The 25818-nt window shown below is 39.0% G+C and overlaps 1 protein-coding gene across 6 annotated transcripts in view; it reads right to left on the bottom strand.

Moving 5' to 3' along the window:
- Marf1 (meiosis regulator and mRNA stability factor 1-like protein) overlaps positions 1-25818 on the bottom strand; it is an 818555-nt gene that overhangs the window by 424760 nt on the left and 367977 nt on the right. For all 6 annotated transcript variants that reach the window (XM_067150043.2, XM_067150047.2, XM_067150048.2 and 3 more), the window contains exons 13-14: positions 20701-20876; positions 3309-3528 (exon numbers count right to left, since the gene is read on the bottom strand). In XM_067150043.2, the coding sequence (XP_067006144.2) occupies positions 3309-3528; positions 20701-20876 (396 nt within the window). The remainder of the gene's footprint in view (positions 1-3308; positions 3529-20700; positions 20877-25818) is intronic.

Raw genomic sequence — 25818 nt, 5'->3', positions numbered from 1 at the left:
ATATCAAATCTGTTTGCAATTTCCACATTATACTTTAATCTTTTATCCTCTTGGTTCAGTTTCTCAGTGTCAACTTTCCATCTTTCCACAGTCTGTGACGAACAAGAGGTTTTCAATTTAATTTTAACAGAACCAATTTGTGATCACATCCTATCTCAGCACCTCTGTAAGCTCTGATATCAGTTATGGAGCTTCTATGCCTGTTATCAATTAGTACATGATCTGACTGATTGGCAGCCTTACCGTCACATGAATACCACATTTCCTTATGCCTTTGTTTACGTGGGAAGGTGGTACTCCGCACATTCATGTTTGTGGATGTAGCAAAATTGATTAGTCTAATGGCATTATCATTGCGTTCGTCATGCAGACTTTCCCTTCCTATTGTTGGCACAAAAATTTCTTCCTTTCCAACTTTCGCATTGAAATCACCCAAAATCATTTTGACATCACGTTTGGGTAATTTATTCCATAGTTCTAACAAATCCTCGTAACAGGAGTCTTTAACATGATCGTCCTCGTCGTTTGTGGGGGCATGGCAGTTCACCAGTGATATGTTAAACCATTTAGAATGTACCCTCAAATAGCATAGTCTTTCATTCACATGTTCAAAGGACAGCACTGACAATACTAGTAAATTCTGGACACAAAATGCAGTACCAAATTTGTAGGGTCCAGTTTCTTTACCACTCTTAAAAAGTGTATACTTCTCCATGTCCTGTATACCATTACCTAATAATCTAGTCACTAGAAGTACAGCAATTCCCACTCTATACTTCAACTGTTGACTGAGGACTTTGAAAGATCCAGGTTTATACAGGGTTCTTACATTCCAAGTTTCTATTCGTAAAGCCAATTTCCATTGCAGGGTTGTCATTTTTTTAAAATCTATTCTTATTCATCCGAGGCAAATGTGAGATATCTATAATAATCTTTCTTTTTTAAACAAAATAGAGCCGTTAGCACTATGTGCAATCCCCAACCTGAAGGGCCAGAAACTTTTCTGTCAGGGCTGCCATACCTTAGCCGAGTAGTCCCAGTTTTAAGGCGCCAGATACTCGCCCTCACCCCTTCGATTAGAATAGGATTTGCTGGTTATAATGTATAGCAGGTGGTCTGTCAGCCAAATATTTCTTGAGTTTTATCAGGTGCACTTATTCGACATGGGTGCAACCCCCACCCCCCTCGAAGGTTCTCAACCGGCCGATGCTGGGGATATCCATTCAGGTCTTAAATGGAATGGTTTCCCGTTCTCTTCCCCATCCTATGCCGTTGGCCATCTAGTGGTTCTTCCATCTTCAAGAGCAGTTTTTCAATCCAAGAGCAAGAGAGTGCCCTTCCTTCTACCCGCTCAACTGCCTTCCCAGGAGTCCGTTGGCATTTGGTAGAAGGTGGTCTCCTTATACCGGGAGATACTCGGCCCCTGCATTAGTTAGCTGCCTGTGTATAATATACTACCGTTGCCCCCTCTACACCACGGGGAGGTGAATATCAGGATTTCACCATCATTGAAACTTCCCATCACAGAAGATGGAAAGATAACCAAGGAAATTGGGAAAGGAATAAAAGCAAACAGCTTCTACCAGAGTGTAAGGGGTATTTTGTGGAACCGAGATGTCCTGAAGAAATTTAAGAATGTATTATATTCAACCTATTATGAATCCATACTAACCTATGCAGCTGGATCGTGGACTACAACAAAACGAGAGGAGAGTAGAATACAGGCAGCGGACATGAAATTCCTAAGAGGTATTGAGGGCAAGACCAGAAAGGATACAATTAGAAATGAAGACGGAAGGAAAAGGGCAGGAATCTTGAAACTTCAAGACAGGATAGAAACAAGAAAGCTAAAGTGGTAAGGGCATATGATGAGAATGTGAGAAGTCAGTGTGGCAAAGAAAGCTTTTTCAGGGAAGTTAACAGGAAAGAGACCACGAGGAAGACCCCAAAAGATGTGGACAGATTCAGTGTGGGAGCGCATAGAGAAGAGGTGAGGATAACCAGAAGATGTATTTAAAAAAGGAAAAGAGTGGAGGAGAGAGAGGCAGCAATGGAGGTCCTTGAATCACAACCCGACCCGGGAAGCTGCAAACGGGAAATGAAGGTGGTGGTGGTGATTAAACTGGGACCAAAAGGCATTTCCCAGTTTCTCTGGTTCTTTTCAATTAAGCTAACAAATACAGGGAGACAACATAGAGGAAAAAAAGAGTTTAAAATTTCTCCTAAATCACTTCAAGCTTTCACATATAGGGAGAGCTACAGAAATGACAGGAAAACTGCACTGAATAGCTTCTTCTCGAACAAAAGACTTGCTACGACACAGAATGGAAGAAACCGTAGTACAGCTGACTGGGAAGAAGCCTGAATGCGCATTTCTGCTTGTCCCCTTCAACCTCCCCTCTCACACCGCATACCATAGTGCTTTCATAGTCCAGGTAGCCTAGGTGTATTGGCGAGAATCATAGCCAATGAGAATGCAATATTTTACTTTAATGATTGTAAATTATAAGGAGACGCATTTTTGTACTTTTAAAGACACTCTGAAAAATCTACAGACCAACAGCTTTCATCAGTGTGCTTTACCAAGTCAATGGGGGATGACCGTTGCTCACATCCACAGGAATTACCTCTTCATTACCCTACACATGTCCCCGGGGTGGTGGTAAGCGAGCAACAATAATACACTGGCAGCCAAACCTTAACAGCTGTTGATCTCCTGGCCATAACACATATGGATAATACTTCAGAAGTAAATAACGGTCCTTTTGAGGACCACCAGACACAAACAAGGACAGAACATCCGTATTTGTCAGATCAACATAGAAGGCATCAGTATGTCTAAATGCCAATAGTTAAAAACTTGCAATATGCTAAAAAATACTAAGTCAGTTTGTTCAACCATTCTCTCAAACTCAGTATACCAAAATCAGCCTAGTGTTTTATATATATTTTAAATATATATACTGTTTTTATAGTGGCATATTATAGATTAACTACAGACAAGAACAGAAAGCGATCTTGACAATTCTGATTTATCCAAAATAAATTATTTCTCAGGATACTAACACAGGATATTTTGCTGTTAAAAGTTTGGCGATTTATAAAGTACCTATTTTAATTTGTCAAAATAACTTATTTTAAATGCAAGTCTCTTTTACGAAATGTGCAATATACGGTAGTAACTTACTTTATGTTTTGATGAAGGCTTTCATATCTATGTATTAAAACTCCATTATGCTATGAATTATGCTTGCAGCTCAATTCGCATTGATTGACTTAAACAGCAATAACCTAAAAAGAAGCCTCACCTCCATTGTTGGGAGAACTGGAGATGGAGTATTTCGATGATCTGGATGAAGGATGACCATTCTTCCACTGGGTCCATCAGATACTGTGCAGACATCCTTTGCTTTACATATGTCTGACATACTAATAGAAGACAAGTAGCGACTCTCGAATAGTTCACAGAACGTGAATAATGGCAGTGTATGTTCTGGTACTTCAGAGAGCAATGCTAATATCTGTGACCTACAAAGAAAAAAGAAATAAATTAAAATACTCAAACAGAAAAAGCAGAACAGGAATGAGAGCACACAGATCAAAAAAGTTCACATGATATAAAACCAGGAAAGATATCACAAAGTTCAGATGTTAATATTTCCTAGAAACTGCTGAAGATGGTGAATGTAATACAGACTGTATTAAATTTTTATGGATGAGTGAATGAAGGACTTCATAAGTAAACTACTGTACATATATTATTAATGCCAAATGATGGAATTAAATTCCACTGTGGCTGTATTTAAAGGATATGTTTCCTTGTCCATCACCAGATGGTTCACAATGCCCTGTTATATACAGATTACTGGTGGTGGTGATGGTGGTGGCGGCGGCGGCAGTGGTTGCTGTTGCTTTATGAGGAAGTACAACTAGCAAACTATCGTCTATTAACACCAATCAGTGGGAAAAAATGGAAGGGGCCTGACAATTTAAAAACGATACTGACTGAAGAAAGACAAGGATTACGAAGGGCGTGGAAATCAGACGTCCTAGGCCTCGGGAAACTAATACAGTTGGGCTTGGAAGAGAACAAGAGATGAACAAGGGAGGCTGAACAGGAATAATGAAGGTAAGGAGCCTGACACGAGTGAAAACAATGCCAGACTCATTTAGGGGAACCCGTGATCATCAACTCATTCTTCCAAGGAGAGAGCTACTGGTTCCCATTTTAGTCGCCTCTTCTAACAAGCAGAGGTTACTGCAGATGTTATACGCATTAATAGTTTGAGTCATACTTATCTGGAAGTCTGATGTTTCCTTCGCCGTGAGCAAGGCAAATCGAATTAGATGTAAATGGAAAATAAGATCAACACTCATGAATAAAGGGAGAATATTTCATGGAAAATAAAGAACACTGAAATTACTGCTGACATGGACTCCCTCCATAGCAACAAGATTTACCGGGCAAGTTGGCTGTGCGGTTAGGGGCGCACAGTTGTGAGCTTGCATCCGGGAGATAGTGGGTTTGAAATGCTGGGGCTGTACCTTAATTAAGACCATGGCCACTTCTTTCCCACTTCTAGCCCTTTCTGATCCCATTGTCACCATAAGACCTAGCTGTGGAATTGGTTTTACATCGCAATATTGTAATGAAAGAAAAAAAAAGCAACAAAATTTCTCAGACATCAGCTTTTTCTTACACAAAATAACTTTATTGACAAGGGACTACCAAAGAAACTGGTGTGTGACAGTGAAGGAGAACACTTCTCAACTGAGGTACATCGTCGTGGCCTTGCAGGTACGCCTTATAGACATATTCACATCTCTGGCAAGGGTACCATAACATTTTAAGTATGAATGTAACACCATAATGATATGATTCACCTGCCAGCAACAAACCTCTAGTCTCCTGTGATGCCTTGTTAGCCATGGATATACAGGGTTATTCAACTAACATGTTACACAGAAATAACTTCTAAACCATTACAGATATCGGCATTCTGTTTTCATATTCGTAAATGGTACCCAGGATCTCGTAAACTAACGTGCTACTTAGTCTCATGGGGTGATTTAATAATAGAGATATTGATACTGACTAGATATTTTTAAATGAAACAGCACAAATTCATACAGCTGGCTAAAAGAGTTCAACTGCTTACAAGTTCAAATATGTATTTTCAAAATCGGACAATTACTTCTTGAGATATAAATAAGAACAGCATGTGCGGTTTTGCATGCTGCATCAGATGGCGTGAAGTCGGGCAAGAACATATTGACGCGCAAGCTGCTTCCTGGCCTTGATTCCAGCCACAGAACGGATACCACGCATGTACTGTAAACGTAATGTGATGTACCGTAACATACCCTGAGTGTGCAATGTTATTGTATAGCTGGCGAACTAACAGGAAAGGGAGATTAAAGTTGTATTGTTTTGTTTTGACATTAATACGTTGCGCTCAGTTTAGCGTTGTTTCTCACGGATGGGAATGGGAAGGATTTGGAAAGGAAGTCGGCTGTGGCCTATCACAAAGGTACCTATTACAAGATATTAGAATCATTCCGTATTGACGGTTTTCACTTTACAATGGCGAAAAATGAGAGTATCCTCCTATTCAATACATCATATATTCCGTCATTAGACGGAGCAAACAAATTCAGACATGTTTCGGCTCGCTTGAGCCATCTTCAGTGAAAAATGAGGGGAAATTTGAAATAATTTACATAATATAAGTTGAAAAAATGCTAAAAAACATAATGAAGGAGCAAGTGAAAAAACAAACAAGAGAGCCTAGACGGAAACAAAATTAGCACAAATATACAATATTTACATCAATATGCAGAGCAAAAAACAACTTATTGCGACAAAATTCAGTGAAACAGGTGTTAATTTGAAATAATAATTGATACTAAAAACTGCGATAACCTAAGAAACAAGGGAATGAGAAAACAAATGATGCAAATGGAAATGAATAATAGTAGCATGGTGAGGTTGTGGACCTCATAGTTTACAAATTATTGGTTTATAAAAATGACAAAACAGTTTGAAATTGCTGTCAAAATCATCCTAGTGGAAACCCATCACATCAAATTGGTCAGGAGGAGAGCGGGAGCAGACATTTTTGAGAGAAACCAAGCCTGAATTAACCTGCAGGCGAAAAGCCTGTGACAAGGAGAAAAAAAACACCATGAAATTTAAGGCTTTAGAAATAGCAGCATTCTCAATATCTTCTCAATCTAGCAGTCCCTTTCTTCATTATTGTTTCATAATGTTGGCTGGTGTTTTGCCTTATTAGAGGGGTCGGAAGGGCCGCATATAAAAATATGAGAAGCTGTGTTAGGTAGAAGATAGATGCATAGTAAATTGTAGTAATCTAGTGGAAACCGTCAATGAAGTTCTAATCTGTAATGGAAAAAAAATGAGGTTGTATGAGAAACATGGGTTGGTAAGTAAAAAGTGTGGAATGGTTGTGAAGAAAGCTTAAACTTACGGTGTGCAGTAGGTGGTTGTCCTCTCTAGTGGCCTGGCTTTCTCAAAGTAACGGTCTCGTTCGCGTGATCGAGTCTATTGTTGGTTCGGCTGTGTTTGCTAGGATGGAAGGAGCGGAGGGGGAAGGGGAGGTGCACGGCTGCTTTGAGGAAGGGAGGGGTGTTGAGTTGGAGAGATGGAGGTGGGTTTGTTTTGGCAAATATAAGGAATGAATGTTTCAAGAGGATGTTAGTTTACTCGCTGACTTCTAAAGCTCGAATGGTGTGGCCTTCTCAAAGTGATGGTCTCGGTCGCGTGATCGAGTCTATTGTTGGTTTGGCTGTGTTTGCTAGGTTGGAAGGAGCGGAGTGGGAGGGTTGGTGTGAGGAGGGGAGGGGGGGGGTGGTGAGTCGGGGAGATGGAGGTGGGGTTTGTTTGTGTTATGGAAATTCTGACAAATTTATGGAATGAATGTTTCAAGTAGAATGTTCTTTTTCTCGCTGACTTCATTTAAATTGTGAGTGGGGTTCATAAACTGATCTAAATCGATGTGGATGCTCTCGAGAACGTTGAGCAAGGTGCCTTTTTGCTCATAATGCAAGATCTTCAGGTCTTTATCTATTGAAGTGTATTCGTGGCTGGATGCTTTATGGTGTTTGCTCATAGCTGAAAAACGATTATATTTGAGAGCGTTGCGATGTTCGGCGTATCTTATGACAAAATTGCGGCCTGTTTGACCTACGTAGCTGGAATTACAGGATTGGCACTTTAATTTGTAAACTCCGGAGTTCAAATATTTGTTGTTGATGTTGCTTTTGTTATTGTTGACAGTGTGTGGATTGAAAATGAGTTTGGAGTTGGTGTGGGAGGTTCTGTAAGCTATTTTGATACCGTGTTTCATGAAAATATTAGAAATTTGGTAAATGCTACTATTACTGAAAGTGAATGTGGAAAATTTTTCTTTTGGAGCGGAATCTTTTCCACATTCACTTTCAATAATAGTAGCATTTACCAAATTTCTAATATTTTCAAGAAACACGGCATCAAAATATCTTACAGAACCTCCCACACCAACTCCAAACTCATTTTCAATCCACACACTGTCAACAATAACAATAGCAACATCAACAACAAATATTTGAACTCCGGAGTTTACAAATTAAAGTGCCAATCCCGTAATTCCAGCTACGTAGGTCAAACAGGCCGCAATTTTGTCATAAGATACGCCTAACATCACAACGCTCTCAAATATAATCGTTTTTCAGCTATGAGCGAACACCATAAAGCATCCAGCCACGAATACACTTCAATAGATAAAGACCTGAAGATCTTGCATTATGAGCAAAAAGGCACCTTGCTCAACGTTCTCGAGAGCATCCACATCGATTTAGATCAGTTTATGAACCCCACTCACAATTTAAATGAAGTCAGCGAGAAAAAGAACATTCTACTTGAAACATTCATTCCATAAATTTGTCAGAATTTCCATAACACAAACAAACCCCCCCCTCCATCTCCCCGACTCACCCCCCCCCCCCCTCCTCACACCAACCCTCCCACTCCGCTCCTTCCAACCTAGCAAACACAGCCAAACCAACAATAGACTCGATCACGCGACCGAGACCATCACTTTGAGAAGGCCACACCATTCGAGCTTTAGAAGTCAGCGAGTAAACTAACATCCTCTTGAAACATTCATTCCTTATATTTGCCAAAACAAACCCACCTCCATCTCTCCAACTCAACACCCCTCCCTTCCTCAAAGCAGCCGTGCACCTCCCCTTCCCCCTCCGCTCCTTCCATCCTAGCAAACACAGCCGAACCAACAATAGACTCGATCACGCGAACGAGACCGTTACTTTGAGAAAGCCAGGCCACTAGAGAGGACAACCACCTACTGCACACCGTAAGTTTAAGCTTTCTTCACAACCATTCCACACTTTTTACTTACCAACCCATGTTTCTCATACAACCTCATTTTTTTTCCATTACAGATTAGAACTTCATTGACGGTTTCCACTAGATTACTACAATTTACTATGCATCTATCTTCTACCTAACACAGCTTCTCATATTTTTATATGCGGCCCTTCCGACCCCTCTAATAAGGCAAAACACCAGCCAACATTATGAAACAATAATGAAGAAAGGGACTGCTAGATTGAGAAGATATTGAGAATGCTGCTATTTCTAAAGCCTTAAATTTCATGGTGTTTTTTTTTCTCCTTGTCACAGGCTTTTCGCCTGCAGGTTAATTCAGGCTTGGTTTCTCTCAAAAATGTCTGCTCCCGCTCTCCTCCTGACCAATTTGATGTGATGGGTTTCCACTAGGATGATTTTGACAGCAATTTCAAACTGTTTTGTCATTTTTATAAACCAATAATTTGTAAACTATGAGGTCCACAACCTCACCATGCTACTATTATTCATTTCCATTTGCATCATTTGTTTTCTCATTCCCTTGTTTCTTAGGTTATCGCAGTTTTTAGTATCAATTATTATTTCAAATTAACACCTGTTTCACTGAATTTTGTCGCAATAAGTTGTTTTTTGCTCTGCATATTGATGTAAATATTGTATATTTGTGCTAATTTTGTTTCCGTCTAGGCTCTCTTGTTTGTTTTTTCACTTGCTCCTTCATTATGTTTTTTAGCATTTTTTCAACTTATATTATGTAAATTATTTCAAATTTCCCCTCATTTTTCACTGAAGATGGCTCAAGCGAGCCGAAACATGTCTGAATTTGTTTGCTCCGTCTAATGACGGAATATATGATGTATTGAATAGAAGGATACTCTCATTTTTCGCCATTGTAAAGTGACAAAGGTACCTATCCGGTATTTGCCTGGTGTTGAACATGGGACACCATGAAAATCACTGTTAGGTTGGGCAAGGCAGGACTCGAACCTACGCTCTCCCGAATGCACACTATGACAGTCGCGCTGGAGCTCTGCCGAGATTAATGCGTGTAAAATAAAACATAAATAATAGTGATGGTGCCATCTCACCATGATCAGCTCTGAACATTTGCTTTTCTAGAAGGAGCTCTTCAGGTGTTTTGTGTTATGTTTATTTCTGAACTTAGAGTAGTATGAACTGTACACTAAAACCAGTGACAATTATAGCTTTCGTTATGTTACTGTCAAGGCAACGTACTTATTTTATTCACTTTAAACACATCAACCCTTTCTGTCCTGCCGTGTGTTCGCATGTCATACACACTTTGCAAACTCATCACATGTCTACGAGGTGCTTACATGCCTGGTATCCATTCTGCGGCTGAACTCGCTCCCAAGAAACTGCTTGCACCTCAATATGCCCTTGCCTGACTTCATGCCGCCTGATGCGGCATGCAAAACAGCGCATTCTGTTCTTACTTATATCTCAAAAAGTAATTGTCTGATTTTGAAAATACTTACATATTTGAACATGTACACAGATGAACTTTCAAATCAGCTGTATGAATTTGTGCCATTCCATTTAAAAATATGAGTTAGTAACTACATCTCGATTGTTAATCACCCCATAAGACTAAGTAGCACGTTATTTTACAAGACCCTGCGTACAATTTACGGATACAAAAACAGAATGCTGATATCTTTAATGGTTTCGAAGTTATTTCCGTGTAACATGTTGGGTGAATAACCCTGTATACTATAGAGCCCTTATTATCCCAACTACCAGCATACAAGTTAAGCGAAGAGATGGAACAGGCTGGCTGCCTGGCAGCTTGTTCATCAACATTTGGGTTAGTCAGCATCAGCTGCATCTGGCGGCAGAGCACAACCTTTCAAGTGAAACCTTGGCTGTGTGGATGATTAACACTTTTGCTGTGCCAATTAACTTCTGCCGACTCAGTCTGATGCACGGTTCACTGCGGTAGTGAAAGAGATGACTTTGCATTTTCCTGCTCCTGCTCACACCAGCATTGTTAAAAAAGTAGCAGGTAATTTGCATCAATGTTTATGCACCTTTTCAAAATATTAGGCCTGTATTTATTTGTTTCAACCCACTCACCCACCCACCCACCCACCCACCCACCCACCAACATTCCTCTCTACCTTCTGGTCGGCAGTACCGTCCTACTGAGCAACTATGAGCATAAAGAATAACATCAGTAATGACAAGCAGTGTCAGATACGGATTCAGAATTGTCTATAAATGTGGAAAATAAGAGTGGTGATGATGTGCTAAGTGACAGTTCAGTACAAAACAATAGTGATGACTAGGGTTTGGAAGTTGAAGACCTGTAAAATGCCTAAAAAGGACCTGTAAAAAAGACCTAAAAATATCTTTAAAATGAGCCTAAAAACTAGCAAAATGGACATAAAATCTGATCCACATTCACTATTAATTTTAGTTTTAATGACACATTTAATGAAGGAATATATTGTTAACACTGATGCTTTCACGGCCTGCACTAGTATACATAATTTAAAAAAAAAAATTTCCCCCCCACCTAGAATGAATTCGGTGAACCCACAATGAACATCCCAGAGAACGAAATTGATATTAGTATAATTGGAATCATATTTGTTTTAATCACGCTAGGATTACAGAAAATGGAATTCAGAAACTGTACGTTAGGTGGCTTTGCAGTATCACACAATAGCCATCTTCAGGTTCTTAGGTGTAAAATATCATCTGCTTTCAGGACAGCATATTCCAAAAGATCAAGAAATTTATCTCCACATCAACAGATGTTAAGGGTTCATGCTTGAAGCAAGTGAGATCTTATTCTTCAAAAAATCACATCAACATTTTCTCCTCATAAGTTGAGGAAAAGTCCTTTTTTCTCGAGTGTCTGGAGACGAGGCCGAACATATGTTCATTCTGGGTCATTGTAGGCCAGAAAATGGTGGTTTTATTTATCCTTTTTGCCTTTTATGGCTTATAGGTCTGTTTTTAGGCATATTTTAGGTCTTAATTGCTTTCTTGCAACTCAACCCTTGTTCGACTACGTTTGTACTGACCATTCTCAATTCAAATCGTTAGTTCGTCCATCACCTCTTAAACATCTTTTCTGAAGTACTTGAGAAGATGAGAATAGAAGGTCTTAGGTCAATAGAAGAATTTAGGTCTTGGGTCAATTATGTTGCACATACTTTTATATGCTTGTTTTTTTTTTTTTTTTTTTCTCTTCTTCTCAAGCATTAGTTTCATTTCATTTCCTTTAATTTTGTTTTCTTTTCACCATTTTCTGACCTATAATGACCCAGAGTGAACATATGTTGGGCCTCGTCTTCGGACACTCGAGAAAAACAGGACTTTTCCTTAACTTATGAACTCTAGTCTATATATACATATATATATAAAATAAGAGTATTGTCTGTACATTGATCAGAATTTGTAAAGAATGGTATTTCTGCATCAGTCATGTCCATAGTAACAAGGAAATGCACTTTTTACTTTTCCGTAATGTCCGTCCGTCCATCTGTATGTATGTACACGCATCACGAGAAAACGGCTGAAGAGAATTTAATGAAAATCAGTATGTGAAGTCAGAGGATGAGCCACTACAATCTAGGCTATAAATCATTTTACTCACGCTGAGTGAAATGGTGGTTTAGGGAAAGGCCTAAAATTGAATTCTCAAATATTTATATTATTAGTGGTCCTATCGATAAATACCACATGACTAAAGTTATGTAGAATTAAATTTCCGATCATTTATGTCATACATTGTTACCGTACCGGCTTTGATAGCACAGATATTCATGAATTTGTATTTTTGTTGCCAAGTCCATATCAACACTGAGCCACGAGAAAATGGGTTAACAGAATTTAATGAAAGTTGGTATATAGAGCCGGGGAATAAGAAACTACAGTCCAAGTTATAAACAATTTTATTCGCCCTGTATGAAATTGTAGTTTAGAGGATGGTGCTTAGAATTTAATTTTTAAATACCTATGTTATTAGTCCTATCGAAAAGTACTACATAACGAAAGTTATAGGGAATACAATTTCCAACCATTTATGTTTTATTCAATTTTACCGTACTGACTAAGATAAGAGTGGTATTTCAGAGTCGGAAGAAAACGAAATGTGAAGGCCTACAATACTGAAAGCCCATATGATCAACAATAACATTACACTGACGATTGTTTTGTGGTGATGTTCTTTGTCTCTTATGCTGCCGCTCAACTCCGATAGATGGGATTACTGCTTCGTACCGAGTATAACAGACTGACTGAATATTGGCGGGAAATAGCTGGGGAGTTAGAAAGCGTTCTTCTTTAGCATGTCATTCCTCTGCTTCATACATTTTCTGATACCGTACTGCTGGTACGTAACTCACTGCTTCAGCATAGTATTCCGGCTATTAGATCCCTACTCTGACGCGCTGTTTTGAATGCAATTCGCTTTACATCGCACCGACACAGATAGGTCTTATGGCGATGATGGGACAGGAAAGACCTAGGAATGGGAAGGAAGCGGTCGTGGCCTTAATTAAGGTACAGCCCCAGCATTTGCCTGGTGTGAAAATGGGAAACCACGGAAAACCATCTTCAGGGCTGCTGACAGTGGGGTTCGAATCCACTATCTCCCGGATGCGCGCTCCTAACGGCACGGACTACTCGCTCGGTCGTTTTGAATGAGAAGTGTGAACTCTTAAGGTAGAGGCTCGCTTAGTAGTAGAAGTAGTAGTATGACCTGGTCTAGAATTATAATTGAGGCAAATTCCAAATTATAGCAACCACAATTCACTAAATAACTCAAAATTCAACACTGAAAAAGAGCCGTTTCTTTTAGAAAAGCTACTTCCTCTTCACTTTTATTAAATTCTACATTCATTTTATTTCAAAATTAGCAGTGAAGAGGGGGTTTCTCGTCTGGCTTGGAGGAAAAAATTGCCTCCAAGTCAGATAGATTTTTTCTGTCTGCGGCCTGGTCATTCCAGCTCTTAAATCGGCAGCATAGTACTGTTCGTTAAAAGTGAGAAAATATCTGGTTTTTCATTTGATCGAGTATTTCATGTAAAATCATTGCTTTTACTCGCGCTATTCCTACTGACGTCATTGTAAGGAACTTTGTTCATTTCAATTGGGAAAACAACTAAGACTGTCTTTCTGAGGATGTAAAATAGGCAGGTGGAGAGTGAGTGTGAGCCATTATAATGCAATTTCCCAACCTGATTGTTACTGATGGTAGACAAGCGGGCCTGGCATTACAATGAAAATTCCCTAACACAGTCTTCATATGAGAAAATATGTTTGATGAGTTCTCTGTCGCGTTTCCAGGGTAACGTTAAGAACTATGTAATTTAATACAGTCTTGCTCACGTGTACTCTACCAAACCTACAATTCTGCATACAATGTAGAATTCCGCAGCGAAGCACGGGTACATCAGCTAGTCATGACTAAAGTTCAAATGTTAAGGAAAAGCCATATTTCGTTCCTTAGGTCATTTTACCCAAACCCTGAAAAATAACTGAATGATGGGTTCCTGACCTCTTCTAAAGCAAGTTTATGTTGCATACAAATGCATATTTTGGCCATTTTTTATTGCTTTGTTCATATTTTGCTCATCTTTATGATACAAGGTTGTATTTGGTTATATTTTGAGCATTTTTGTTTAAATTGAGATGTATTTTTTAACAAGGCACACATTAATTCCATCTATTTTCAAACACGGGATTTCGAAATACCGTAGATTTATTTTTCTTTCCTTTCCTGAAGTAGACAGGTTGCAGCTTTAGAAGTCATGATCCTGAGAAAGAGAAGTTGTACAAATGTACGCTGACAGATGCCAAAGAGCATGGTAATACTTCATTTTTGGTTATTTTTCCAGGAAAACAGAATGAGAACTGCTCCTCAAAGCTATGATACAGAATGAATGTATAAAGTGTTAGTAGCTCTGTCAGTTATCAAGGTAAATGTGTCTACTGTATTATCGCTTATCTCTTTTTGGCATCTTTAATGTTATTAAGACTCTTAATGCTACACATCAATAAAATGCTTAAATCATATATTACCTTTTCTTTAAGGCATATTTGCTTCCATATTTTGTACTTCTTTACGTTATAAACTTCCGACCCTAGTGAGGACGATTGTTGCATTGTACCAGAATAATGGAATTATATTAGTATGGATGAAAGAACCGAGGACCACAAGGGCAATAAATGGATGGATTATGTAAGTTTTAGGTTGTATGCTATGACTTAAAATATTTAATACATTTTTTAAATATTATTTAATTTACAGTATTATACAGTTAAGGGTTCCTACAATGAAAGAAAAGCAGCAGCAAAAGAATTAATGTAGCAGTGCAATCCTTGTCAAATTTAACTTCCAAATACTAATGTCATTAATTTGTTAATTTTCTTAATGACAGACATCAAGACTAGATACACAGTACACAAGCTTGCAAATAAATCATACTTCTGGATTAATATTAAATTTTAAAATCTGCTATCATTATCGAGTGAATTAGTGTGGAATATACAAGGTATCTCATCATTATCATTGTACAGTTCCAGTTTCCCAGGTACTGTTAATGAGCCTCTTCCACTTCTTATCCAAATACAACTCGTCATGGAGAACATCATTCATTGTCCATTCTCTGGCAACTAGATCAGTCTTGATCATGTCCATCCATTGGATTTTAGGTCTTCCTGCAGGTCTTTATCCCCTCAACCTGTCTTTCCATATTTATTCTGGCTGTTCTTGTAGGCTCCATCCTCATCATATGCCCGTACCACCGCAGTCTGGATGTGCTGATTCTAATAGGGATGTCTTTATTCCGGCTTCTTTCCTCACGTGCACATTTCTTAACTTGGCCATCTTGGTCTTCTGGATGGTGAATCTAAGAAATTTCATCTCTGATGCTTGGAATCTTGAATCTCGCCTTGCGAGGGTGCACACTTCAATACCATAGGTCAATATTGGTATGAAATAGCTGTTAAACATCAGTTTGGCTGGTTTTGGAATCATTTCATCCCATAAAAGTGTTCTCACTTGTTGGTAGAATTCTGATCCCTTTTGCACTCTGTAATTTCCTTTCTGACCAAATTATCACTGGAAATTAAACTTCCAAGGTAAGAAAAACTATCCACACACTCTAGCTGGTGGTCCCCTAGTTTTACACTAGCCGGACGCTCTTCTCTGTTGACTGCCATCATCACTGTCTTGGTCTCGCTGACGTTGAGGTTATACAGTAGAACCTCGATAATTTGAAATCGGTTAATTCAAAATCCCACGTAATTCGAAGGAGCTCTCGTTCCCGGAACCCTGAGATACAGTTTTGCATGCTATTTAAATTGTTTAATTCGAAATACGGATAATTCGTAATTCGAAGTACAATGTCTGCCCCATTACCGAAATTCAGACTTTTAATTCGAAACTGCCTTTACATTTTAAAACAATAGTATGTTACAGAGTAATTTCAACTCTAAATTTATCTTCGTCATAATAGAACGCGTGTTCCGGAACGTGGAGGGGTAGCTTTCCGCATTTACACTCACTTCGGTGGGTCTACAGTGCGCTTCATGATTGCCAAGTTGAATGAAATCGGAATTCTTTTGTATTCAACATTTTAAGGAACGCCGTAATATCACGCAACAGGCAGTGTGCGGGAAAACAGAATGCGCGAATACTGGTGATGCCGACAGTTGACGAAAAAGCGTGGCTCATATAATAAATTCGTAGACACCGAACAATACTGTCATTGCCGATGAAACTGCATTGCTTTATTTTAATGCGAGCCCAAACGGTCTTATGGTTTTAAAGGAGAAAGTACCAGCCGGCGAATCGTACAAGGGTCGAGGATGGGGGTCATTGTAGTGCGTTGCAATTGCAATGCACATGGGAGCGAGAAACTTTATCCCCTCGTCATAGAAAAGTTTGATAAGCTACAATGTTTTAAGGGCGTCGGGCACTTTCCATCCAAGTACAAAGCATCTAAAAATGCAAACAGTACAGATGTCCAAAAAATAATGCATTTGCACAGGGGAACCGGCATAATTTATCCTCGTCTTTGAATTGTGTGATTTTATTTCTTTCGTTGCGTCAGGTTATGTTCATAGTGATTTATCCAAGTGCATTATTTGAACATTGTAAATGCAACTTGTTGGATACATTTCGGAAATAGTTTTTACATGGCATTGGAAAGGTGTAAACTGTGAATCGAGGTGATTGCATGTATTAATGGGTCTTAGAATACTTTGTGACGCGGCTAGTGTTTACATTTCTGAAGTTAGAAGTGCCATGGCGGGAAATCGTACAAGGATAGAGTCGTAGGAAAGTTTGATTTTAAGGGCATCGGGTCCTTTCTGTGTAAATACAAGGCATCTAAAATGCATACAGTATAGTACTCCAATGAATAAAGCACTTGCACATGGGAGCCAGCATAGATTTCTCCTCGTCTTTGAATCGTGCTTTTATTTTTATTTTTTTCGTTGCGTGAGGTTATATTTGCCAGTGAGATATGCAAGTGCATTATTTGAATACTGTAAATGCACCTTTTTGGATACATTTTGGAAATAGTTCTTTTTTCATGGCATTTGAAAGGTATAAACTGTGAATCAAGGTTAAATGCATGCAGTAACGGGCCTTAGAATATTTCGTAACGCGGCAAGGGTTGGTACTTCTGAATTGCGAATTGGCGGTTAATTCGAAATCACATAATTCGAAGTCCGATTTTTGAGTCCCAACGACTTCGAATTAACGAGGTTTTACTGTATTCCTGAAACTAGGATTTCCATACGTTGAGTCTGATCTGAACTTCCTCTTCTGTTTCACCCCAAATCATATAATCAGCAAAGGCAACTGCATTCAGTTCACCTAACTTTTCCTTGACGTTCTTCATTATATTGTCCATAACAGTGAGGAACAGTAATGGGGACAGTGCACTTCCTTGCTGAACTCCACTCTTGGTCTCAAACCATGATGATCGAACTTCCCCAATTTGTACACAGTTACTATAGTCTTTGTACAACATCTGAATTTTCCTTACTAGTCCTTCATGCACATTTATTTTCCTCAGGCACTCCCAGATCTTATCTCTTACAACACTAACATAGACCTTTTCTATATCCAGAAATACAATGACCAGGGTTCTTGCCTTTCTCCCAATACTTTTCCATCAGCATGCAGGTGCTAAAAATTAGATCCATTGTTGATCTGTTACTTTTGAATCCATATTGCTCCTCCTCTGTGGTTCAATCATGGTTCTCAATCTCCTTTCTATGATCTTCTCTAGAATTTTTAGCCCACAAGACAGCAGTGTTATTCCTCTATAGTTAGTGGGTTTCCATGTGCTGCCTTTCTGAAACAAGGTAATAATAACGCCCTTGCCCCAATCTGCAGGTATTTTGATGTCTGTCCATATAGCATTTAGTACTTTGTGCAGCAATTTTATACCCTGAATGTCTGCTGCCTTCATCATGTCCGCATTCACTTAATCTGCACTTGAAGATTTTCCTTTAGGCATAGATTTTAAGGCTGTCTCAGTTTCTGTCCAGGTGATGGGAGGTTCCACATTGTAGGTTTGGATTTTTGGTTCTGTATTTTTTTCTTGAACGGGTCTAATCAGTAGGTGGTCAAAATGGTTCTTCAGGGCTTCCCTCATGTCACTTTCTGGTCCTAACCAGATTTCCATTTTCATCTTCAAGTGCCTTTATGGTATTCTTGGCTTCCTTTTACCTCTGATAACACTATAGTTTTTTATTGCCTCTGCTATCTTCCTCCAGTTTCCGAGTTAATATATTCCATGCCTTGGTCTTTTCTTCTGTAACTGTTCTTTTAACGTCCAGTTTCTTGTTTCAGTATAGTTGTTTTGAGGTTTCTGATCTTCGCCTCATCTCTAGTAAGATCTTGTTTTTCTCCCAATCCCTTTGTTTTTGCATGAGATTTCTTTCCCTGATTGCTGCTTTCACTCTTTCATTCCACCAAGGTGTTTCCTTCTCCCTAGTTTTCATACTTCTCTTTCCACAAACTTCAGTTGCTTCCTTAACCAATGTGTCCCTTAGTCTGGTCCATTCTGCCTCTCCATTTTTCCTTTCATCTCTTGGTAACAGGGTTTTAATCCAGCTCTGACACTCAGTTCTCTTATCTGTTTTCTGGAGTCCCCACGCTTTGATTTTTGGCATTTTCCTGTTCTGAACTTTTGGTACACAGAAGTTTCTCAGGTCCGCTACTAATAGATGGTGGTCACTGTCAAGACTCTCACTGGGTATTACTCTGACCTCTGTTACCATTCCGCTCCTTTCTTCATCTGAGATGACATAATCAATTACAGTCTTTTGTAGTCCCATATAAACTTTTTTTAAATTTTTTAGAACTTGCTTTCCGTCGCACCGACACACAGGTCTTATGGTGACGATGGGAGAGGAAAGGGCTGGCAGTCGGAAGGAAGCAGCCATGGCCTCAATTAAGGTACATTCACACTGAACCAACCACAACATTGTACCCTACCATTTTACACTCGTGTTCATAAAAGTTAGAACACCTTGAAAGATTAGAGATAGGAAGTTCATATTCATAAAACATGTGCATTAGTATGTTTTGAAGAAATGATTAGTATTTGAACCATGTCCACCATCAGGTTCAAGGTCCACATTGATATCTTGGCGCACCAACACCAACTGGTAAAATGTGCTTGCGGCTCTCGTCACTATAAACCAAAGGTAATGGAGCAGACATGCAGGATGCCTCGCAGACGTATGCGAGAACCGTACCGACAAATTAGTGAGTTTGAAAGAGGGCGTATTATTGGCATGAGAGAACGTGATGCATCCAGCCGGGAAATTGCTGCTCCTGTGGGATGAAGCGTGTCGGCAGTGCAATGGGTGTGTACAGAATGGTTCACAGAAGGCCGTAGAACACAACGAGATGGGTCTGGTGGCACCACCCAGACCAACCCCCGAGAAGATAGATCCGAATACCATTGCAGGAGAGATCTGCGTCCTCCTTTGCTCTGGCGCAACCGTGGAACAGTGTAACACATCATACACTATCAGGAGTGACAGTCCATTGCCGTTTATTACGGTCTGGGTTACCAGCATGTCGTCCACTTATCTGCCTACCATTGACTAAAGTGCATAAAAATGCTAGACTACAATGGTGTACGGAACGTCACTGGGGACAGGAATGGCAGCAGATAGTGTTTTCAGATGAATCCAGGTTTCGTTTGTTTGAAAATGATGGCCGCATTTTGGTTTGCCACAGACAGGGGTAGAGGCATCACATTGACTGCATTCGCACAAGATATACAACACCCACTCAAGGCCTTATGGTGTGAGGTGCTGCTGGGTACAACCACAAATCACAGATATATGTCCATGGCACTTTGACCAATTTGACCTACGTGAATGACATCCTGTGACCCGTAGCTATACCCTTTCTGCACGACACCCCAAACACCATATTTTAGTAGGGAAATGTGTGACCACATGTTGCTGCACAAACACATGCCTTCTTGTTGTAACAACATGTCAGACTGTTGCCCTGGCCCGCCCGATCACCGGACTTGTCGCCGATCGAAAATGTGTGGAATATAGTGAAATGACGGGTGCGGAGCTGTGACCCAATGCCAACCACCAAAGATGAACTGTGGAACCAGCTGAATGCAGCATGGATAGCTATACCTCAGGACGCCATTCGTGCCTTATACGCATCAATGCCATCGTGCATGGAACAAGTTAACAGTGCCCAAGGAGGACCCGTGCCTACTAGGCAAGAGAACACATGCAGAACCTAGGTGACTGAAATGCTAATCGTTTCTGCAGAACATACTAACGAACATGTCCTATGAATATGAACTTTCTATCTCTAGTCTTTCAAGGTGTTCTGTTTTTTTATGAACATTAGTGTAAGTCTACAAACCATGCTAATATGTGATAGTATTTACATAATGAAAGTATTCCTTCTGATATGGAACAATTTTCACACACATGCACATCAGAAAGACGAAACACTGTTCATCACTTGGAGGTTTTACTTTATAGTTGAACTGTGAAACTACATTTTACAATTTGTATTTTCTGTGCAAAATTTAGGTTACATAAAAGGGTACACATTGGAAAGGTACATATTTTTCAAACATTTTGTTCTGCTTACTCAAAAGTGGTAAGGATAAGCTGAAATGGGAGTAAGGAAAGGAAATATATTCATCAGTTAATAGCAAAGGATTTGTTTAAAGCTCAAACCCTCCCTTATACTACAGGTAAGTGCTTAACGTTGCATTCTATTCTTTCTCAAATCTAATCATAATAAAAATCTCTGACAATCATACCTTATCACATGTGGGCTGGGACCTGAATTATTGGAACGGGATATGTTTATTCTCTTCAGACCAATCTTCCGGCGTTGAAGTTTAGATATAGCATACTGAGCATCATGGGAACTGGACACTTTAACAATTGCATTTAAATTTCCATCCGACTGGGTGAATACGGAAATATTTTGGACCTATGGGGAAGAAAAGATCATTAGAACAAGTATCTCCATTGAAAAATATAAAAAATCTAACTGCTATTAAAATCAACATTTTTGCAGAGAAGGGATTCTAATACTTTCTAAAGATCATCATATTGGCAAAAGCATTTCCCTTACAGTTGGACTACTTACGAATACTGTACAACTGCTTCTGTATAGGTGTAATGAAACTGTACTTTTAAGAGGAATAATAATTTATTTAATGCACACGGTGTGCAAAGATTTAAATTACATCAATCTTCGTTACAAAATTTTATGAATGATTCTAATAGTCTTTTGCAACTTGACACAAGGTAGCAGTACAGTGTGTGCCGCAGGTCGAGCAGACTCAGTTCGGATCTGGTTTATGGCAATGCTGTACGATACGTAATTTATAATCAAACCTATGAACGGAGAACCTTGTCAGTAGGTACCGCAGATCATATCAACCTTGAATCTATTCGCGATTGATCATGGTTACATAAAATAAATTTCATCATAAAGTCTGTATTGTCGTACGTATACTGTAAGGTTAAGTTTTAATATTCCACCTTTACAATACCATAAGTTTATTGTTTATTTATTTAAACAACATTATTAAATAATACGGGACATGCTTTGTCTAATTTGTAGACATCATCAGCCGTAAGATATTCAAGAAAAAGCTTTAAAAAGGACAAGGACAGAACAAACACAATAAAATGAATTGGTTGTCGAACACGTCAATCAAAATAGTGAGGATGTTCCAGATAGTTCCAAGTACAAACATTCAAATCCTGTTGATGAAAAAAAAAAAAAACTTAAATTCACACACATGAGAACGATATAGTAAAGCTTGTTGTTAAAATTCTTCTTGATGTGCCGTTGATATGCAGCCGACGCACCTGATTGCTGCATATCAATGGCACACTCAAGAAGAATTTTAACAAGCTTTACGATATCGTTCTCATGTGTGTGAATTTTTTTTTTTCATCAACAGGATTTGAATGTTTGTACTTGGAACTATCTGGAACATCCTCGCTATTTTGATTGACGTGTTCGACAACCGATTTATTTTATTGTGTTTGTTCTGTCCTTGTCCTTTTTAAAGCTTTTTCTTGAATATCTTACTGCTGATGATGTCTACAAGTTAGACGAAGCATGTCCATATTATTTAATAATGTTTAAATAAATAAACAATAAACTTATGGTATTGCAAAGGTGGAATATTAAAACTTAACCTTAAAGTATTGATCATGGTATCGGTGGAGTAGAAATCTTCCCAGATGTCTGCTTTCTTCAACCATATGTCTCAAATAACATGTATATACAATGTTGTGGCTGGGAGTAACAACTGTATTTAGCTCATCCACATAAAATTCCTCTCTCGATAAGTCATACACAAGCCAGGAAGGGGAATACTTGGAGAATCATACTGCACGTTTCAAGTAGTTTACTTTCAACTTCTTAAACTTTTCTAGTTGCCTTAGACTGAAATGTTCCCAAATGTTCTCTCTTCTTTTTTTTCTCCCTAGCTGCTTTACGTCGCACCGACACAGATAGGTCTGATGGCAACGATGAGAAGGGAAGGGCTGGGAATGGGAAGGAAGCGACCGTGGCCTTAATTAAGGGACAACCTCAGCATTTGCCTGGTGTGAAAATGGGAAACCACAGAAAACCATCTTCAGGGCTGCCGATACTGGGGTTCGAACCTACTATCTCCCGAATACTGGATACTGGCCGCACTTAAGCGACTGCAGCTATCGAGCTCAGTCCAAATGTTCTCCAAGCCATATGCTGCTATAAAGCTAATTTTTAGTTGAAACAGTTTTATGGCTGTTCTTAGAAGATTCCATATGGTCCCCATCTTTTAAATGTCATGGAAATAGTCTTTTGTACATTCAGCTTCAGCTCATTTCTATTTGCGCAACCTACTATTTGGTTGAGTGATTCCTGACATTCCTTCTCGGACGATGTCAAAACAATATCATCAGCATACATTTTCCTACTTAACCAAATCTACTGTGTCTGCTGTTGCAATCATGAATAGTAGTGGACTTAATGGGTTACCATGTTATACCCGGATAGTTTGTTCCAAAAATATTTTGATTTGGTAATGCCATCATCTATTTGAGTTGTTAAGCAGCAAGTTCCTAAAAATTGGCTTTACACCGCACCGACAATGATAGGTCTTATGACGATGGGATAAGAAAAGCCTAGAAGTGGGGCAGATGCGGCCATGGCCTTAATTAAGGTACAGCCTGGTGTGAAAATGGGAAACCACAGAAAACCCTCTTCCGGGCTGTCGACGGTGGGTTCGAACCCACCACCTCCTGGATGCAAGCTCACAGCTGCAAGCTCCTAACCGCATGGCTAACTCACCCAGTCGGTAAATTCCTAATCAGCGACACACAGTAGTTCTTACGTCCAATAATACTTTCCAATTTTCTAAAAAGTATGGTGTCAAAAGCTTTGGAATACTGAATAATGACGGCATGCATTTTATCCCTTGGTTTCTTTAAGGCTCCTATATCAGTTTGCAGACAACGGTCAACTGAAGTCTTATTTTTCCATATCTAAATCTGAACTGTGACTCTGGCATGTTATCATCAACCAATTTAATGTGACGCTTTCCCACCAGTGAAGTCAATGTCTTTAGTAGCATACATCCTAGCGCTACTCCTCTACACGAGTTGGGATCTGAGGTGTATCCTTTGCCTTTGTATAACATTTTTATGGTAGATTTTCTCTGGTTGTCTGGAATCCTACCATCCCGCAAACACTCCATTAGGCGAGTGAAGGATTCCTCTATTTTTGGAAGAGTAGCTTTCAGATGTTCATTAAAAATGTGATCTGGGCCACATGCCTCATTTTTAGATGCTGTTATAGTTGTTACTACTTCTTTAACTGAAAATCTTCCAAGTTCAGGGATTGTATGAAGAGCTGGTATGAAGGAATTAGAAAGTCATGTGTCTCGCTCTCCTGAAGCACTGCACTCAAGTGATTTTTCCATACGTACATTGTAAGTTCCTGATGGACTTCGGTTTTCTAGGCTTCAGTGCCAAGTAAAGATCCAGATTGGCATGTTCTCTAAGTCTCTTTTCATCCTCCTTCCTGTAATGATTTTTGACTTTTTAGTAGAAGTTTGTATGCTCTTGTGTTACTGGTATATAGTTCAAGGAGTTCCTTCGTTTTCTCTCTCCGCGCTATATGTAATACTTCAAGCAAATCTCCATGACATTTATAGCATTCTTTGGTGAACCAGGGTTGCAATTTCCTAATCACAGCTGTTACTGAAGGTAGAGTAGCATTATGTAGCAGTACTTCTAAATTTAATGCAGCCTTGTTAAAATCACCATCTCGCAATATATTAATTATAGCTTATTTTCTTCACGGATAAGAGACGGATTAGTTTTCCTACTTATTATTGGACGGTGTGTGTAATTTATTTTTCAGTGTGCACAGCCATGACATTATCTTGTCTAGCTGTGAAACCACGAGTGAAATAAAAGCCAATCATTTGTCTGCACTATCTAAGATATTCCTCAAAGTTGCAAAAAAATTACTTCTAAATCACAACGGTACACAGTATATATGGTATTGGCCCAAATTATAAGATGACCTTGAATTTTGAAAGGAATTTACAAGAACAATTAATAATGAATGTTGTTGCGAACAACAAATCAACATATCGGATGCACATAAAGTTAATTTTAATAGGCGTACAAATACAATTGTGATACAAGTCAGATCGAGGACCAGATTGCCCTAGATGAACATACAACACATCACTCGAAAGGTGATTTAAATATTTATTACACATGAAAAAATGAATAAACACCACATATTTACACATATGTACAACAAACTTTAGAGATACACCAATATGCGTCTACTGCTGCCGATTGCCATGTTCAGTCTGACGATAATAAGACGCAGCAGCACGTTGCTAACTGTGAAATGACAAATGAAATGCCGAAGGCGAGTTGCCAACACAAAAGCCACAACAAATGTAGTGGCAACATATTTAAGATCTCTTACAACCAAGACAATTCAGTTTTTTTTTTGTTTTTTTTTTTTTTTGCTGCTAGCGGCTTTACATTGCACCGACACAGATAGGTCTTACGACGACTCAATTCATTATTAAGGTACAGAAATTATGAACAATCTGTACAATACATGACAATGTTACCTGTTCCAGACTTATGTATTCTTTTTAAACATCTCAAGATGTTTGTATCTAGACTGTGCATGCACTTCTCTTAAAAATGCTGTGTCTATGGCACATCCTGACATGGATTAGAAAATAAAATGTTATTTTAAATAAAATTAAAGGATAGATAATGAATTATGAATAATCATTCCCACTCATTTTCATTCTCCTCTTCCTCTAACAGTTTGTCTTCGCTACTAGTGCTGGAGTCAAATTGAAAGCTGAAAAGAAATGGCTTCCACTGTAACAAAGCATTACCAATATGTTATCAGTTACAGTGGATGGTAGGAAATTTCCACCATACATTATTTTGAAAAAGAAAAGCTATCGTAGGAGTAGATACAACCAGCAGTCATTTCCCACAATATGTCATCCTCACTCTTGTCCATCTTACTACAGACAACACTTCTTAAACCCCTTGTTACTGAGCTCGATAGCTGCAGTCGCGTAAGTGCGGGCAGTATCCAGTAATCAGGAGATAGTGGGTTCGAACCCCACTGTCGGCAGCCCAGAAGATGGTTTTCCGTGGTTTCCTATTTTCACATTTAAAGTTAAAAATTTCATTGTTCCGTACTGAAGAATATCACAATTAAAATTGAAATATTTGATAAGGAGATTCCACCTATTCAATACCAAAGAATAAGAAATGTAGTGAATTACATTCTCATTTAATAATAATTAGAAATGGTACAGTTTTCGACCCTAGTCCAGGTCATCATCAGCCGATTAAGAAATGCAAAACAA

This window comes from Anabrus simplex, chromosome 6 (genome assembly GCF_040414725.1).
Source record: "Anabrus simplex isolate iqAnaSimp1 chromosome 6, ASM4041472v1, whole genome shotgun sequence".
In the NCBI taxonomy this organism is placed as follows: domain Eukaryota; kingdom Metazoa; phylum Arthropoda; class Insecta; order Orthoptera; family Tettigoniidae; genus Anabrus; species Anabrus simplex.
Note: the sequence above shows the minus strand (reverse complement) of the source record. Positions and strands in the feature narration are given on the sequence as shown.